General features: G+C 35.2%; 1 protein-coding gene across 2 annotated transcripts in view; it reads right to left on the bottom strand.

The window, feature by feature from the left end:
* The window catches only part of MYO6 (myosin VI), a 115,371-nt gene that overhangs the window by 3,830 nt on the left and 91,808 nt on the right, over positions 1–19,733 (bottom strand). Inside the window, exons 26-34 of one of the 2 annotated variants that reach the window (XM_075145343.1) lie at positions 18,763–18,971; positions 18,329–18,407; positions 15,921–16,081; positions 12,272–12,301; positions 11,762–11,800; positions 7,626–7,729; positions 6,109–6,240; positions 3,490–3,516; positions 1,067–1,285 (exon numbers count right to left, since the gene is read on the bottom strand). In XM_075145343.1, coding sequence (XP_075001444.1) covers positions 1,067–1,285; positions 3,490–3,516; positions 6,109–6,240; positions 7,626–7,729; positions 11,762–11,800; positions 12,272–12,301; positions 15,921–16,081; positions 18,329–18,407; positions 18,763–18,971 — 1,000 coding nt within the window. The remainder of the gene's footprint in view (positions 1–1,066; positions 1,286–3,489; positions 3,517–6,108; positions 6,241–7,625; positions 7,730–11,761; positions 11,801–12,271; positions 12,302–15,920; positions 16,082–18,328; positions 18,408–18,762; positions 18,972–19,733) is intronic. The other variant, XM_075145344.1, reaches the window with a different exon arrangement.

The raw sequence follows: 19,733 nt of genomic DNA, 5'->3' as shown, positions 1-19,733 counted from the left end.
ACAGTGAACTGCTGCTGTTATTTAATTTGTCTAAATGTAGCAAAGTGACTAAGAACTCGAGACTTTTCATCAAGTAGCCAGTATTCTTAATCTGTCAGCCTCCCATGCTAAACAAACAGTGTTTACCAAACGGGACTGACACAGGGAATCCAATGAAATTATGAGTGTAGCTCACTCACTATATTTTAATCTCATTTTTAATAGGTGATCCATTGAACATGGTATTCATGACAGCAATGCTACTTTTAGCTATGCGCTTTGACACTGAACAGGCAACAGTTGGTATAAGGAATTCTATTAAAAATAATTAGCACAAAACAAAGGAACTTCTGTTGCTAGTAAAGCATCACTCTGAAGCTAAACAAATTGGTTATGGCCTTTTCCTCAGTCCCCAAGTTAAATACAAAAACTTAAAACACAGAACTGTAAACAGCATTTCTCCAGTATTTTCTCCCTCTTTCATTATCCTCCAGAAAAGGAGGATACATTTCATTACCAGATAAATCTCTACCTGTCCATTGCCACATTTAGTTTTTATTTTAAATGATTAAGATTAAAAAGCTATTCTCCCATACTAGGCAGCATAAATATGGTAAAAGCATCAGTTTGCTATTAGCACCATGCTATGGAAAGACAATATATCATATGCGCAAATTGTTTTGATACAAACTGCTGTAATTTTTCAAAGCTAACGAAAAATCAATACAATGAAGAGTAGAACTTTCCCAGATAAACTGTGATGTTTTATCTTCACGCTGTCTCCAGTTCAGTGAATAATCTGAGGACACTTAATAATAAAACCATTTACATTTGGATTCCCACTCTGCCTATGATTTCCCAGATTAAAGTACATGTACAAGTAAAACACATGACAAGTTACATCTCCAAATGACATTCCGTAACATTCGGCCATCATCAACAGCGGTCCCAAATTCTGCCCAGACAAGAACTGCTGATGAAAAAAAGAGGATACACCTTGGGAAACTTGTATCATCAGCCTCTTTTTCTAAAGTAAGTTATCACCTTTGAACCTTTTCAACATTTGAATTTTGCTTTCAATACCAACCCGCTACAAGGAGAATGGGTGCCTTGTCAGGATGAAGTTCCATTTGTCGAGCAATCCATGGCCCATCAAAATGCGCATACCACCAGCCTTTCTTCTTGTTCTGGGGATCTTTGTATTGGTCTGCGGGGCGGATGAAGGGAATGCGGAAGTAACGCTGTTGTCTGTTTATTTCAATCTCTTGTTGTCTGGCTGGTAGCTGGGTTGTTGGGTTCTGTTGAGCTATCATACAAAAAAAAAAAAAAAACAAAAAACAAGCAAACAAAAAAATAGAAAACAAGAAAGCCGTATTATGACTTGCTTGATTAATCAGCGAAGTAAATAAAAATAAAAAAAAAAAACCAAAAAACCAAACCAAACAAAAAGACAAACAAACTAAACCCCCAAAAACCTGAGAGATTCTCTCTGAATAGAAGGTCATCTGAAGTCTCATCAAACCTAAAAAGTATTCCCGTCTCATATAATGTGTATTCTTTTTATCACTACAGCTACAATACTGGTGAGGAAAGGCTCACGTTAACTATTGTATCTATATGTAATACTACGTTGCTCAATGGCATCAGGTACGTTTAGACAAAACAGAGTAAAATAATACTTTCTGCTTTAAATCAGTATTTAAGGTAAAATTTCCCATATAAAATTTCTTACCACCCAGAAACATTAATGAGTAACTGCTCTAGTTCAGTCCATCTCTTTGTAAAACAAGGTCACAGCGCAAAGAAGCATTTTCAGTTACAAAAATACCAAGCACGACTTGAAGTTTTTGACAGTCAACACAGAAGGGGGTGTAATACTGTTAGAAATGACTAATTTGTTAATAGAAATGTTGATAACAAAAACTGCCACCCACATAACTTTCTATCTAGTTTTCTGTGTACTAAACTCCAGCATTAGAACTACTCTCTGGCTGCTTTCTTTTTTAAAGAAATTGTTTATTTCAGACCATTAAGATCAACAGACCAAACTTCTAGAGGAGGCAGAGTTACATGAAATCTTTTAAAGCTTCATATATATTTTTGGTAAACATTTCCCATGTGCATTTTTGGACTCCCTCAGAATCTGACACATTTCAGACTTCGGAGAGAAACTTTCCTTCGAATAAAAGCAAAGATTTTCTATGTTAACTCATCAACTGATCGACCTTCTTAATGTTATGTATACGTTATCATAATCAGTTTTAAATAGTAAATGCTCTTACAAGGCAAGATCCTTTCTTTTAATAACTGCCTCCCACAAAAGTTTATTACTGATCTTGTTTTAGTGGTTTACAATACCACTGTTACAAATACTCTGTTTAAGAAATTCTGAATGTGAATCTATGCCATCTCTACAAATGAAAATCAGTATTAACAGTTCCATGTTTCAGCATCAAGGGAATAATTAAAAGTGAATTCTTTTTTTGTCCATTGTCTATTAAGCAGCAAAGCTAATTTTTGAGCTAAAATGTGATAAAATGAAAAATGACAATCACTTCTAATAATGTATTTTTACAGTTATAAACAAGACTAATAGACTAGCAACCGCATCTTGAAATTTCTTCCACTTAGATTCAAGCAAAAACAGTTTTTCTAAATGTGAAGAGCAGAATCTTAAAAAAAAAAAAAAGTAGGTACCATACAAATCATGCCCCCCAATTTTTTTTCCATGTCTACATAAACAAAGAGAAGAAAAACAAAACAGATTTTAATAGGTAAATGCAACTTTTATACAGCAACTCTGATACAGCATGTATTTTACAGGGAGACAGTCTACAGTTTATAGGAAATTAATTCTGTTTTCTGCAAATTGTCTGAACATCTATCACAGCAGATCAGTGCTTTAGTATTGTCAAACACTTTTTGCACCGCAATGTTAATTGCTAAGGCTTATTTCTACCCCTACAGATACCTAAATACAAGAGGAAATCTAGAAGACAGGAATGCTAAGCAGCCAGTATAGCCTCTACTTTTCAGTGCTATGGAATTGTAGTTCTTTATTCAAAAGAAACCATCACCTGAATGTTAGTTTTTGTGCTAGGAAAATAGCTGTTAAGTTGATTCCAGAGTTTTGCTACAACAAAAAGCCATGTGCAGACAGTAAAAAATGTTAGAACAAGCACAGTATTTCTTGGGGAGGGCAGAAAAAAAAATAGGAGATTATACCTTCAAATAACCTACATAAAAAGGTTATTTCATTCTCCCTTCCCATGACTGCTCAAAGGGGTAGGATCTCATGAAGATACGCAGTAAAGTACATCCATAAATTACTAGAAAAACATACAATTACCATCAGTTGAATAACATTGCCAAATTGTAAAATAGAATTTTTTTGAACAATTAAATTCTATGTACACTTGTAGCAAAACACTGGATTAATTAATGTTAGTATAGAGCTCTCAAGTGTTCCTATTCTTCAAAGTTAGCTTAAATAACCATCTCCCCACTTACGTGAGTTGCTCAAAAATGGTGCAAAATCTGTGAACAAATATTACATGTTGAACAAAACATAAAAGTGCTGATCCTTTATAAGTTATAGTTTCACTACCTCAACATTTTTCACCAATGCTGATGATAGAAAAATGGAAATTATAGTTACAAAATAAACACAGATGTTGAGCTAAGTATTTCTATTCATTTTCTGCTCACTGACATATATAAAATGTCTCCTTTCCTCAAGTTTCATAATTTCCAACTGCTTCTATTTTCATCAGATTTAATTTTAAAATTGTTTACTTCATTGATTTGCGATGCCTGTTACAAAACCTCAGTTGTATACATGCTAAGCACAAGTGCTGTAACAAATCTGCTAGTTAATTAATGTAGTACTTTTAATTTTGGACATTTCTGCTAGGAAAAAATTTCTAGACCTCTATTAATACCAAATCTGCCTATTCCAATAATAATACACAAATCAGTGCTTAGCTTCTATACAGGATGTATGAATTTAATTAAAGGATACCTATAAAATTATATGACATCAATGAAAAGACGGAAAGAAGAAACTAAATCATTTGAAGCACACATCCACTGACACCCGAAAGACTTTTAGCTTAAACATCTAAGAAATCAGAGTTCCTTCTTACTACCTTCTCAGATCGTTACAATACATAGATGTGAAATGCCTATGTAGTATTTGCAACAGGTAGAATTACTTCTGAAATTAAGGAGAGCCTCTAAAAGTCACTATCAGTGACCTTCTTCTGAACTGCAATGTTCTAACTTTTCTTCAGGAATATGAAGCCGTATTTCAAGAAAAGTAAAAAAATGCAATGAAAAACATTGAGAAGAATGCTGTAAATGTCTAACTAAATGCGATGAGATCATGAATATTCCAAGCTTTATTCGCACAAATCCAAAGATTTTCTGCTCTTTGATACTTCCCATCAGCAATACTGTGCATGAATATTTATTTTGCCCATTTAGCTCCAGACAGAATTTGCAAGCTCAAATTCTAAGCAACTTACCACTTTGCAGAAAATGCTTCAAATGCATTTTCCGGCTGTTTCAGTCATAAGCTTTCTTAAGCACTTAAAACCACATTACTAGGCATGGCCACAAGGACCCATTCTTTGATGACATCTTTTCCAGGGTCCAGATTTCACCTACCATATATCTGTACCAAAGTTCCCTGAAAAGCTCAAATTCTCAGGTAATGCTCAAGCAACCCGTAACTCAGTAAATGAATCAAGGGGAAGGAGACACCTTTGTATAAGGACTAACACTGAGAGTAAGTAGGGCACCTGTACCCCCTGGGATCTGTATCCTCCATGTCCCAGGACAATGCTCTAATCCCAGGCTAACGGGATTTTGGAGAGAGCATCTGCTGCCCATCTTCCCTTTCCTCTGTCTCTCCCATTAACTGTGTGGCCAGGAACACAAGAACCATGGAACCAGAAGACAGCAGGAAAGATCTGACTGAATTATTATATCCACTTGCTGTGATTCTGCTCATTTCTTAGATTCCTTTTATAACACATGATCACTGGACTTGGGGGGTGGGGTGGCGGGGAAAGAGTAACAATGCACTCTGCAGATATCACTCCAGAAACAGGGCACCTAATTTTCAGGTCTGGCAGTGTTAAACATGGTAACTCCTACACCTCCTTGTTGAATTTAAAAGGCAGTTGCTTATTCTCATTAGTGCATTGCTTTGACAATAAACACTCATCTGTGAAATCAGAAGAATGACAGTTTAATAAGAAAGCAGGGACTATGCAAAATTTGTCATCCCATAATCAAAAATTGCAGTATCAACACTCATAGAATTTTAAAAAAGAAAATGTAACCTGAAATATATAAGCCTTACAGTAATGTAAATAAGGAAATTATTAGCGCCTTTTAAAAGTATCTACATCTATGCCTATGTATCTGTATCTTACATAAGAATAAAAGCATGAGGAAAAACCCTTATCACCAATACTTTTTGTTTTGTCCAGATCCCAAATGTAATAGTGAATCACGTAACAGAGCATGATTCCTTCTAACCTGGTTTTTTATAGCACCAAAAAAAATCACATGCAATTCTCTGATAGATGGACTACTTTAGAACTATTTTTAGAATCTCTGTTCTATCCTTAGGTACAATTCTCTGTTCTGAACTATCACTAACTACTCTCAGAAAGCAACACTTCTAATTACAGAGGTCAGAACCAGTATGAACAAACTTAAAAACAAAGTCTCAAACATCTCAAAATGCAAATCACAGTTTCATAAATGGAAAATGATCTTCCTTAGTCTTAAGTAACACAGCAATGAACATTTAGCAAAAATGCCAGCAACTGCAACACCAAATCAAGAACTATTTTTAACAGATGTGAGTTGGTATGAGAAAAGGTTTTAGGGAGAGCTATTCAGTACATGTATCTGGGTCTCCTGAAAGCATTCTACTTTCTGCAAAGTGTTTGCCAGAACAATCTTTTAAAAATATTTACCTTAAATCAATATAAAAATACTCTAAAAAACCCAAGAATTTCCTTCAATCTAGCAAAACCAAAATTCATTCGAGAAATGTTTTCTTTAGAATATTGTCACCAAAATTATTATAAACACAAAATTATCTCTCCTCACCATAGTCTGTGACTGATTTGGGAGCACGTTGTTCTGTTTCTGCATTGCGTTTCTTATTCTTGGATTTCCAAGCATGATATACCTTTAGCCTTCTGTGAAACTCTTCTCTGCAAGCCGCCAACAGTTCAATATCTGTCTCAAAAATGAGGAAGGAAGGGAGGAGTGAGAAAAATCAGAAAAATTATTTATGAAATGCTTTTCTATATTGATAGGTACATAATTTTAGATCAATTTGTAACACTAATATGTTATAATATAATCTAGTATCATATCATATCATATAATAAACCCTCATTCTCTGCAGCAACAGGGCCTGTATTTTATGGCCCAGAAAGATCCTTGGAGTGCTATATATCCTTTTCTCCTTTAGAGGAACGGCAGTCCCCAAAGTAGCTGTTCTACTGTGAGATTTGGAGCAGTGAAATGCTGCAAATAAAATTTTCACTTTGCTAAATTTGTCTGACATCATCATAAGCCAAGCAGTACAGAAACAGGTAAAATTTCACCACTGAACTTTATTTCTGCAACGAAAAAAAAGAAAATCAGCAATTTGACTGCTCAGATGTAGGTTCTTTTTCCACTTTATTAAATATATTTTAATTTTGCTGACTTTCATGATACTAAGAATGATTGCAAGGCTTTTTCATTAGTCACCTAAGAGTATTCAAACTGGCTTCATTAGGGATGAACACATTAGCACCATGTATTATTGCACCACCTATTCAGCTGAAAACATTGCTCCAGCCTTGCATATGTGAAAACAATAGAGACACAGTTCGAATTCGGAGCTAACTTTGGGGTTTAAATACAAGTAGAGAGAATGGCTTTGTTTCCAATTTCTACATCAAGGGAGAAATTCTGAGTTATCTTAAATCAGAAATTAACCAAGTGCTTTCAATCAGAAGCAGGAAGAAACAATAATATTTAATAAAGGAATAATTATTATCTGTTTCTATCTTCATAACTTTGGGGGGGGGAAGTAATTAACGTCCCAACTGTGAACTTCCCAAATGAAGTTACACATTCTGAAAATTAAAGAATAATCTGAACATCTAAGACAGAAAATATTTTATGCTGTGCTTTACATGACATACTTGCTTTTTTGTGATTTGGTGACACCAAGAAGTGAAAGCAAAAAATTTCCTAGAACACGCAAATTCTAGGTAAAGCATAATAACTATTACTCCCTTTGGAGTATATATTTCCTTGTGGAAATACGTAAAACTGAGACAATTTAATTAAGAAATTATAACATGTATTTTATGGCCCAAGCAGTTTAATATCATAAATATATAATCAGTAAAGGAGGTAACAAAGGAAATTCTGTTTCCTCAATATGGAAATAGCTTAGTTTGTTGTTCTCTTTGGGATAATAGACTTTTTAAAATTAATTTGACATTCATTCAAACCTGAATAAATTAATGAGCAAGTTTTTATCTTTGTCATAGGAAGAAAGTAACACCTTTCATAAAACTACAATTTGACTTTCTCAAATCAGAAAAAAAAAAACAACTTACCACAGGATGTATTGATTGTATCGCGAAGCTCTGCATATTTCCACTTACTGAGATCATGCTTCTTAGTACCAGCAGCAGCTTTCGTGGCTTGCACTGAAGGACCTCTATAATTATTAAAAAAAAAAATATGTATTTTTTCAAGCATGAAACAAGAATTGTTACAACAGGAGAAACAGATCCCACGATCAACACTGCAGCACGCTTATTACAATGAAAATCAGCAGCAGAGGGATTGAATTCAAAGGTAAAGTACCATATTATTTTCAAGATGTTCAAATGATTAAGAAAAAGTGAAAGCATCTTTTATGTCCAAAATCACATAATAATTTGATTGGTTGCCTAGAGATAAAGAGGAATTGTCATTAATAGTTAGCGCTTATGTGTGAAAAGACGCATATTCTATTCATGTGTACCTCACCCCACGCTGATGCACATTTTTCTTGGTACTAGTTGTCCTGGTTTTGGCTGGGATGGAGTTGGGATAGTTTTGGCTGGGATGGGAGGGAACATAATCAGGACAGCTCCCATGCCTACTGACTGAGCTAGGTACACAAGGTGGGATGGAGTTGATTTTCTTCCTATTAACTGGTATAGTGCTGTATTTTGGATGTAGTGTGAGAATAATGTTGATGACACGCTGATGTTTTGGTTGTTGCTAGGTAGTGTTTGCGCTAGTCAAGGACTTTTCATCTTCCCATGCCCTGCCAGATGTGCAGGGGGCTGGGAGGGAGCGTGGCCAGGACGGCTGGCCCAGCTGGCCAATAGGCTATTCCATACCATATGATGTCATGCTCAGCATATAAGGCTGGGTGAAGAAGGAGGGGGGGCGTTCGGAGTGATGGCGTGTGTCTTCCCAAGTAACCGTTACGCATGATGGAGCCCTGCTTTCCTGGAGATGGCTGAACACCTGCCTGCCGATGGGAAGTGGTGAATGAATTCCTTGTTTTGCTTTGCTTGCGTGCGCGGCTTTTGCTTTCCCTATTAAACTGTCTTTATCTCAGCCCACGAGTTTTTCTCACTTTTACCCTTCTGATTCTCTCCCCCATCCCACCCGGCGGGGAGAGTGAGCGAGCAGCTGCGTGGTATTTGGCTGCTGCCAGGTTAAACCACGACACTAGTCAAGATGCAGAATACAGACAACAAAGAGTGGCCATACACACTTTTAGTTCCATTAGAAAAACAGACAAGGAAAAATATTTCTGAAGTAGACAGGAAGGGAGAGAAGGCCTCTACTGTTTAAAACTGGATTAGGACAAAATCCTTGATCCAAGACTAGAGAAAATGTTCCACGTCTTTGACAAAAGTCTAATTTGAGAGAAGAAATCAAATTAATTCTATATTAATTGTAGAGTAGCTGTCTGAGAGCAGCAATATTTATTCGGGGGGGGGGAGAAGGGGGGGGGGGGGAAGGGGAGAAACAATCATTAAGAGATACCAAGGGAAAAAAGACCAATCTCAGCAGAAAGGCTGACCAGTATAAAAAGACTCATCTAGAAACAGTGTTTTTCAAAGACAAAAGATATTCATCATGCAGGTAGTATGCAATTAAGCCAACAAAAAATGCAAGTGAGAAATTATTAGTAAACTCTCCATCATCTTTAACAGTATGTATAAGGTTATCCATGTAACAAACAAAGATTACGTGCATATGTATAAAGATAAACCTGAAATTTCCCCCCCCCCCCCTTAAAAATGGTATTGATAAGAAGTGGAAGAACCCTCCCTTAGGAACGGCAAACTTCCCATGGATTATTTGGATATAAGCTAAGTTCAAAACACTCCAACATTCAGTGACAACCAGAATACTTTTTAAACACTAAGGAATTCAGGAACAGACACGTGATTTTACCAACCACTGCTAATGCCTATGACTAAGAACATGAGGCAAACTGAATTATCTTTCAGGATCTGAGAGGATTTGTTAGAAGAAACTAGATCTTTAACACGGTAGCAAAACACTCGATGCAATATGTCACTTTAAAAATTCAGAAGAGAGAAAAACAGAAGAAATCAGGCCTTTTCAGTTAAAGTCTGTTTGTGCAGCAATATCTTTGTGGGACTGTTACATTGTTACAGTATTTATAATCTGGTAAATATTATTTTAAAGTTTATTTTTCCATAAAGGTCTCATGTGGGACTATGAAGTTTTATGTTGTTTATTTTCCCTTTTTACTTAATAGGCTATAAATACATTTTCTGTGAAAAATTTCTCTACGTAGATACAGCAGTTCTGAAAGCAGAGATAACAAATGCAATTTATTTTTAAGTTTCATAGAATAAAACTGGTTAACCAAATGTTGTTCTTAATAGCAACTGAACCATCTCTTCAGATGTAATTAAAACTACAGAATCTTACTGTTTATTGCAGCATCAGCTTAATTATGCCTCTCGTACCACTAATCTGAATCAACACACAGCTTCCAGTTATGGTATGTGAGAAGTCTGACATAAAAAAAAAAACTCGTTGACTTTTAATCAGTACATAGCTGAGGGACAGGAACTTTTCCTCACCCTTAGCACTACTCATAAGTGTAAAACATATCATTAGATAGACAGTCTCCTTCAAAATATATATTTTAATATTTTGTTATTGTTGGCATACCTGTAGGACATTAAAGGATTGCTGCTAAATGTAATTTCCGCTGCCTGGTGTCTAACCTTCTTGAATCTAATTTGACAAATCCTACGGATTTTCCTTAATTAGCAACACTACCCACCACTTTAAGAGTTTGCTACATAATTTAGAGCAGCAGAACTAGGCTGTAAGATCTCTGGTTAAACTAGTAATCTTTAAGAATGCTAATCCAATTGAATGGCTCAGCCTTTCCATTACAGTACTACTCTGCACTCTGCAGATCACTCTTTTGTTTTCTACATGACTTTAAGCTACCAGTCTGGCAGTAAGAGCAGCATCATACTTGACAATCAGTCCTCACAGCTCAATCTGACAAAATTATGTATCATAAACAGTATTTTCAGACTTAAAAAAATCAGTCTCAAGTCAAAAGTTTCCAGTATATGAAAAGTGAAAAAAATGTAGTTAAACAGGCATGCAGCAAGGAGTATTGCATTTTGAATTCAGCCAATACACAGAGCCTCTGATTTTGCCCCAAAGTTTTGTGATTTTTTTGCACATTAAGAATTGGCCATTGTCATTGGAACTATGTCAATATATGCAATACAATCTAGCCATCTAAATTCACATGCTCACTTAATTACACACAACATTGTTTATTCCTATTCTTAAAATGCCACTGCGTGAAACAAATTTAGTTAACAGCTGTGTTCTCAATTATCAATGCTACAACTAGAAAACCCATCAATCATGTGAGACCGATCGTCTTCAACTATAAATACATAGCATAGTAGCTTAACAACAGATTCATTCATAAAACCTCTAAACAATTTCGCTTTTTATGTAAACTTCAGAAAATGAATGTCAAAAGGTGATTTTTGTCCTTGCACAAAACACTTTCTAATTACTCACCGATATGGAGGACATTATAACAATTTCTTTCAACAGAGAATTAGTATTCCAACACAAACTAGTATGAGACTATAGAATTGCATTCAGATCTAAACCTGTATTCTCCTTTCCTCCTGCATTGTGCATAAAATCTTGCACTAGCATTCAAGAAATCTCAGATGTCTTAAGAGGGGTTTTAATATGCTTTTACCATCGTAATTTTCAAAACCACTTTTATTTGAAGGGAATTATAACTAGAATATTTTCTTATCAAAAGCACTAACAGTTACATTAACATTAAATAACTTCATTAACTCTGTGTTGAATCTGTAGAAATCCTCCTTCGAAAGATGTGGAGCCTAGTTTTCTATTATCATTATAAGAAAAGTGAAAAGAGATGAAAGCTGGAGGAACATTATCAAAATTACATAGAATACCAGGGTGAACTTTTTTTTTTTAAATATAATCAATTAAAATAGCAGAAAAATAATTGCTGGGAAAAAGGTGTTGATAAAGGAAATTTATGTGAAAGAAATAATTTACTTATCTGCTTAGCACTTAAAAAAAACCCCAGATTCCATTATTTTTCATTCCATAATAATTCAACCCATTCACATGTGATTTCTTTTTATAAAATGATTGATTCGTTTGGTGTTGTCTTCTCACCTACCTAGACAATATTTCTGACATTTCTGTGGCCATTTGTTCCCTATAAGAAAATTGACAAATAAGCATAAACCAAACATATTAATATAAAAACAGCCTTTGTAACTGTGATAGTCTCTTGCCAACCAAACTGAAGCTAATTAAAATGCACAAAAAAATGGCTACTTATTTTAAATAATTTCCATTCTGATATATATATACAGTCCTGATTCTGTAAAGAGCAATAAATCACACAGGGCAGTGAAAAATGGATGGTATGTAAAAAAGTTTACACTAATTATATAATCATCTTTAAATAGATCTTATTAGATATATTAGATTATTAACTTGTTTATTAGACATAAGCAAAGTAGTGGATATAAGGTATTACAAAGTGATTTGAAGTTTACAGATGTGTGTTAATAAAGATTATTATGCGGTATTAGTAAATAAGAGGACAATATCAATTTCCTTTGAATTAATTAGTGTTGCTTTTTTTTCTATTGGAGCACTCGAATGGAAAAAAATGCCATACGCAGTCATTTGCAGCTTTGTTCCATTGCCTCTGCAAATAGAAGATATTTATGTTAGACAGACTACTTTTTAGTTACCTTTCTAATAACTGAAGTGGGAAAAGGTGGGTCATAGTATTTCCTACTCTCTCAGATCTTATCATCTTACTTACTATCTTATCTTTTTTTTTTTTTTTTTTTAACTGAGAAACAGGATTATATAGACCTATTTTCTTCACCTTTCTCATTCAATCGTGAATGTTAAATTATTTTTAAGAAGTTAAATTAAGATAATCTGGACAAAAAGTACAAGCTAAAACTTCTCCCACCCTTTCTCCCTCCTCCCCACCCCTGCCCCAGTCTTTCAAAATCAAAGATTTTGAGACATGCTACTGATATATTTTATGCCTGGATAAGCATATCACAAGAAATAACAGCAATCCTCATGTAGCTACTCTGGGAACAGGACAGATAGCTTCTTCATGCAAGCTGAGAAAAGACACTGAGTTTAACTGCCATACTGAAGACCCACATGTACACACATGTAGCATTGAATATGCTACAAATTAGAACTTGGTTGGATTGTTCCAAAGCAACGCAGAGAACAGATACACTCACAACACCTTCACTGAGGCTACCTTATTTTGGTGCTATATGCTATACTACGCGTTTCAATAAGCCACATAAATTAAAAATATTGCACAGCTGAAAACAGCTATTATTTAACTTATTTTTTACTTAAGTGCTAAGCAAGTCTGTTAATTTACCCGTAGGTGCAGTAAATCCCTTATTACACATGCTTTCAAGTTGTGGATAAGTAATAAAATTGGATGAAGCTAGGAGAAGTCCAGCATATCCAGCACAGAATAAGCACAAATAAAAATGCTGGATCTACTGCCAGAACAAACAACTTTTTTTCTTTGACAGGAGCCAACGAGTATATTTCTCAATGAAACTACTAATACTTACGAACTTTTAAATATCTATAAAAACTAACGGTGAATGCAGCAAGGCATTGAGGAGAAAAGAAATAATGTATTTCTTTTTTTTTGAAAATAAAATTTTCAAATATGACAACACGCACGTATCATATGTTCTTAAAAATAAGCAAAATACAAGAGTTCTTTCAAAATGGCACATAAAAATCACCTTGTTCTTACTATTTTCACTCCACAGGTAGTACAGCACAATGGAAAATATGCTTTTATTCATGCCAACGTGTAAGCATGAAACGATTTTTTACAAAATTGTGTGAAAACACTGTAGAACCAGTATACTGCATGAATTCAGTAGGGAGTGATACATGCTTTATCCTCCTACAGCAAAATTTTAACAGAAAATGGAAATATACATGCATAAAAGTCACAGTGATTTCAGTGTATCCTATGGTAATATGCAAGTCTCGAATCCAGAAGATGGTGGAATATAACTTCATTAGACTCTAGTAAATTTTAATTTATATCGGTTAAAGTAAGTCCTAAAAATTTATGTTTAAATTATTAAATTGCATGTTTTGTTCAAACCAATAAATAGTTTTCATTTCAGAGAAGAATTCCCACAGTTTCTACCTTTAAGCCGATTCCTGCAGTTACATGAAAATCTACCCTTGGATTTCAGTAGAAAATATTGGGGTCTGGAGAACGTTTTAGTTTGTTTTCAAACAAACCAAAACAAAATCAAATCAAAGGTGAAATTAAAAGAATTTTTGGACATGCTTAAAACTCTTTGAAGTGAACTGCAGAAACAGAAAGAAAAAATTTTGCTAATGAACTAAAAAGAAATCTCATAAGTAGAAAAATCTCTTTACTGCTTTTTTCCAGATTTATGTATTATCTTGTTCAAGAAAGGATTTACATCGCTATGTTGACTTGTTCAGACCATTCCGCACTTTCCAATCATTCAGTAGGAGAGTCTTCATTCTCCTACTGCCAGCTACACAGCCGAGAGAAACTGGCAGTCATAACTATCAGGACGATTAGTTCATCATCCATTCCAGGACTACACCAGGAAGACAAATACCAGCATCACCCATGAGCAGTAGAAAACCCTGTGGAGATTAGAGCTTCACTGACAGAAAAGTTACTGAATTCTCTGAGCCCTTCTTGTCTAATGTCTCCCTTCTTTCATATTTAAGAGAAGTCTGACAGGTTGCAACACTAGAGTGACTTTGGGTTTACCTTCAAAGTATCTCACTAAAATTCAAACAGGGAAAGTATGAAAATCTCCAGAATGCTGTCTGTGAAGCAGTTGGACATCCAACTAAGCATGTTAAAGTCTTATCTGAGACAATATGACAGCTATTGTATAACTGAGGGCAAAACCACAATAATTTTTAGTGGAAGTGTCTAAAAATCAGTATCGTATATGACAAAAAAATTACCTAGCTATCTCGCACAGGCATACAGTTATTAAAAAAGAAACGTATACATCTAGATAAAATTTGAGTAGCAAAGAGAAGACATCTGGGAGCTTCAAATTCCGTGGAAATACTTGGGATTTTCTTACACCTCCTTCTTTCAACAACAGCAACAAAATGAGTAGACCACTACTAATGAAGTCATCAATGATGTGATCATGTTCATGGGTCCCTACATACAATTTGACCAATAAATACCACTTTTACTGGAACTGTATGCCAAATTCTCACCTAAACTTTTCCCAACACTGCTGTGTTCTTGATATAGAAACAGAAAGTCAAGAGCCCTAATTCACTTTTCATTGAACCCTGATTAACATACAGACCCTTTAGGAAGTGCCCTGGCTGGGCAGCAAAACCTTGTTAAATCACATGTTTATCTTGATCATATCTGAACTGGGTAATCTGAAATCAGAACTCTATCAATTTAAAAAAAAATAAAAAAGCACAAATTGTTTTTCTCCTTAGGAGAACTATGCAGAGAGCACATCTTAAAAATGCTTTCCGGGGAAGAAACAAACCACACAGTTAGAAAATACATCAATTAATTACATGTACATGTAGCTATAAAGCTTCTGAGGCATCACCCTTTACACACGAAGAGCTCCTGCTTTGCAGGCAGTGTCAATCTGTATACCAAAAGCCAAGCACTTCTTGTGACACATCAAAAAGTTCAAACAAAACAAAACAAAACATTTAAGACAACATTTAATTTTCAAACCCATCTATGTTAAATATATTCATTCCACTTTAAAAAAAACTTACCAGTCAGGACACAGAAATAACTACTATTTTTGCATTCAAAGAGGGATTCTTGTTAAAAAACACACACAGAAATTCACACTATACTACGGGAACCATCAAGTACCAGAAAGGGTATATTTTATTACTACTTACCACTGAAGAAATTCCATTCACTACTTTGAGTCATAAAAATCATAATTTAAATTGGTTACCATCCTTAGCAGAACTCAAAAAGAGAAAGAGAACCACAGTTGTATTCACAAGCACCTACTAAATTACTGATGCAGCAAGATGCAAAATGGACGAAGTCTTTAAGCAAAAGCAATCTATTTCTAGTAAATTTCACAAGTTAATTTGAAAAATATTCCAATACACCGACTTAAAAGGTCCATTTAATTAATAGAAAAATATATAAAACCAACAAGAGCATATTCTCAAAGGGATCAGGATAGGAAGGGGGGAAAAAAAAAAAGAAAAAGAAAAAAGAGAAATTTAACTACTTAACCCCGTACCTGCGCAATCCTAAATCAAGCTGAGCCTCATCACTGATGAGTTCTGCCTCACTCTGGGCAATTCTCATTGCAAGTTCACGATCACGACGTTCCTGTTCAAGAACTGCCTGGTGCTGGGTTTCCTCTTCTCGTTCTCTAGCTAGCTGAGCCTCAATTTCAGCCTGTTTTATAAAAACACACCTTTAACCTTATCCAATCAAAACCAAAATGCTACATAAGCAAATTATTAGAAAAATGTGCCAAGTAGTATATTGATAGCTCTCAAAACATGCAAAATTTACAGAACTGAAAAAGTAACAGCATTAGTATTTAGTTTGACTCAAGAAAAACAAAACAGCTACAGATTGCATCTTGGTTTACATATAGTTTATCAAAACATTGTTGTCCACCACTTGTATTACATTTTCAGATTGAAGTGCCAATCAATTATTCCTTATTTAAAAAACACATGAAGTTTTTTGTTAACTATTATGGAAATTAGACTTCAGAAGTTTTTAGAATCATTAAAACTCAGATGATACAGTCAATATCGTTACTCTTCCACAGCTCTAAGACAATACTCCCTTGCTATTCTGCACTTGGCATTATAGGACTTTGCAACAGGCATTGCTGTGCATATAGGTCCATGATTCATTTTGAAAAGGGATCAAGACAATCGCTGGAATCCTCTGTGGACCTGATCTGGCTTTGAATTTAAGCAAATGGTAAAATTCCAACTTACTGCAATACAGAAGCAATCCAGATATACTGCCTTTGCAGAGCAAAACTATAATTCCAGTTTACCATCATTATTTAACAAAGTAAGTATTTAACACATTTTTTAACACATACTAAGTAAAATGCGACCATCCAAATCATACTTCTGAAAGTCAGACACGCCAAGTCTTAGCAGCGCCTTTCTTGGTGCCCAAAAGTCAACAAAGGAGACGAAGTCACTTTCCACTCATCATCGTGGTTTTGCACCACTAAAGCAGTGCAGTAAGACCAGTGACTTTACCCTATGAATCCCATTTTAGATTAGCTGATAGTAACAACCACCAGAAGGAGAGATAATGAGTAATTAATTGTATGTAGAAGAAAAAAAATACCCTACTGGATTATGTATCTGCTTTGTATCCAAACACAGTGTTTCTATGTAAAAGTGTAAATTACATTCTGCATTGCAGTTATCCGCATCTCAGAAAGAAAAGAAACAAAGACAATTCCTAGAGATGCTCATAGTGCTGGCAGACCAAGTTTTTAAGCCTTCTGGCAACAGTCCATCTTGCTTCCTCAGTGGACAAAGTTTAATCCATTTAAACTGTCCCTGAATGGAAGCTTACGCTATGAATTTCTCACAAAACTCTAGGCACATCTGCAATGGTCTCCAAGCAATGATTTAGAGACTAGCCAAATAGCAGCTTATGCTTTTTGTCTTTAACTTCTGCAAGCTGGTAGTGCTTATTATTCTGATATAGGTGACAGACCCAATAATACAGGAAAGATTCATTTTTCATCAAAAATTAATAATTAATAATTTCTGTGTTAGTTCCAGCGACTGGTTTATCAGGAACGAGGGTAAGGTGATAGAAAAGAGTATGCAGAGGCAAGGAGGATCAGCAGTGCTAGGCTAACTCCAGGGATAACAAGATGCAGGAGAAAAATTGTGCTTCTGATTAATCATGGACAGGGCTTAAAAGAGTCTGTAAACATCACTGACCACTGCCCTGCGCTTGCTACAACTGCCCCTACAGAGCTGCTTCTCTCTGAGACTGCTCTCCCAAGTGACCCAGGCAATCTCCAAGACAAAAGGAAAACAGGGGTATAGAGGCCAAACACACCTCAGAGTGAGAGTTCATGATGGGATCAGTAAAAGTGTCAGGAATGAAGGGGGAGGGGTAAAGGAGCAGGGTGTGAACTACATGTATTTATTCTACATGAATGTAATCAAAGGGGCTACTAGAGACAGTCCTGTATCCTCTCATTATTACCAATGTTCTGAAAGTGTTTCCAGTTAAGCTGGTACACGACACAGCCTGAGTCCAGATGTGACTTCTAGTAAAAGAGTGCCAAACTTGCCTGCAAAAACCTCAAAGGCTAAACTAGGATTCTCCAGTGTTGTATACTTTTTAACTTTAAAATAACTTTAAAAATCCCTTAAAACCAAATGCACCTCTAGTCAAAAGACCTGAACTTGCATGTGGAAATGTGTGATCTATCTTGGGATGCCCTAATCCTGATTTTCGCCTTACATTTACTACTAAACCAACACTGCTGAATGACTTTGAGACACACATTTATAAAATGAAGCCATTAGACTCAGTGGAGAACCTAAGCTGTGAAAAAGATTTAAAAAAAAAAAAAAGAAATCCAAAACAACTAACAACAACCAAAAAAAACCCCAAACCCCCACACAGCTAAAACATTACCTGAATACGCTTTTCTTCCTCTTCCCTCTTTTTCCTCTCTTCCTCTTCCTGTTTTCTCTTTGCCTCAATCTCGGATTTCCTATTACAAAAGAGGAAGAGGAAATGAAAACATGTTATTACAATGCAAATGAACAAGAGATATGAAAGCATCTTCCATAAAATTGAATGATAATCCAGAAGTCAGTACACACAGGACACTACATGTAAAGTCAAGAAACTTTCCAAGTCCATCTGTACTTCCAGCTGCATCATATCATTTCTTCCATACTCTATTCTGGCTACACTGGGAAAGGAAATGTTTTAACGCTGCACAGCACAGCAGGAGTCAATCCAAGCAACGCTCTTTAAGCATAGGAGTATTAAAAACAACCTTCATTAAAGTGCCTTTCCTATTTTTTTCTCATTCTATAACCAGCAACTTATTCTAGACTCACAGACGTCTTTCTTCTTCTTCCTTCCTTCGTTGTTTTTCTTCCTCTTCTCGTCTCTTTCTTTCTTTTTCCATTTCCTCCTGGATGCGTCGTAGCCTCTCTGCTTCCTCCTCTTGCTGTTTCTTCTTTTGCAGTGCACTCAGAAGCTGCTCTGAGCTTCTAACTAGAGCATCATATTCTTTCTGTATCTGTTCCCTGGTCATTATAGTGGTCTGTAAAATGAAAAAATAAGAGGGGATTATATTCCTTCACCTTTGTACTTCACTTTTTAAAAACGTGTACTGAAAAAATATTAAGTGAAATGAGAGCGTTGTGCAGTATAATTAAATTACATATATACTTTAAGGTGGGGAAGGAGCTTGAGCACATCCTTCCCTTCCTTCCTAAAATCCTGGGGATCCGTTACTCTCCTCTCTCATAAAAAACCATACAAAGTAATCTCCATTTTATCACTGAAATTAAACATGACTTCTCTTTAAAACATGCCTTCATTTTTTAAACCTTGCAGTTTTAAGCAACAGAAATTCATTCTTACCATGCTAAGATGAAAACTAAGGACCTCCTATGTGCATTTTGTGTCATGTTCTTAGCTTCTACAGTGGTTATTTACAGCTCTGCCTTTTATGTCATAGCACAGAAAATTACTGTTTCTTTTACTATGTGTGTTAGCACTTAGAAAAAATATTGGACCATACTGTGACTAACTTTTTTTAAAAAGGTATTAGTAGCAAATAACAGGTTGAAAATACTTAAGACAATACCTTTTGCTACATATGTTTTCAAACCTCATTGATCGCTACAATTTAATTTCATTTTACGATTCACATTGATGTACACTAATAAAATTGTGATACGGGGTGTTTGCTGACTTTTACTGAGGGTGTATCATGATGATAATCAAATTGTCTTATTTTTATTAGAACAGAGAACTGGAAATTGACAGGTTAACTCTATCATCTTTTCAACTGTGACTT

The sequence above is a fragment of the Calonectris borealis genome, chromosome 3 (assembly GCF_964195595.1).
Source record: "Calonectris borealis chromosome 3, bCalBor7.hap1.2, whole genome shotgun sequence".
Classification (NCBI taxonomy): domain Eukaryota; kingdom Metazoa; phylum Chordata; class Aves; order Procellariiformes; family Procellariidae; genus Calonectris; species Calonectris borealis.
Note: the sequence above shows the minus strand (reverse complement) of the source record. Positions and strands in the feature narration are given on the sequence as shown.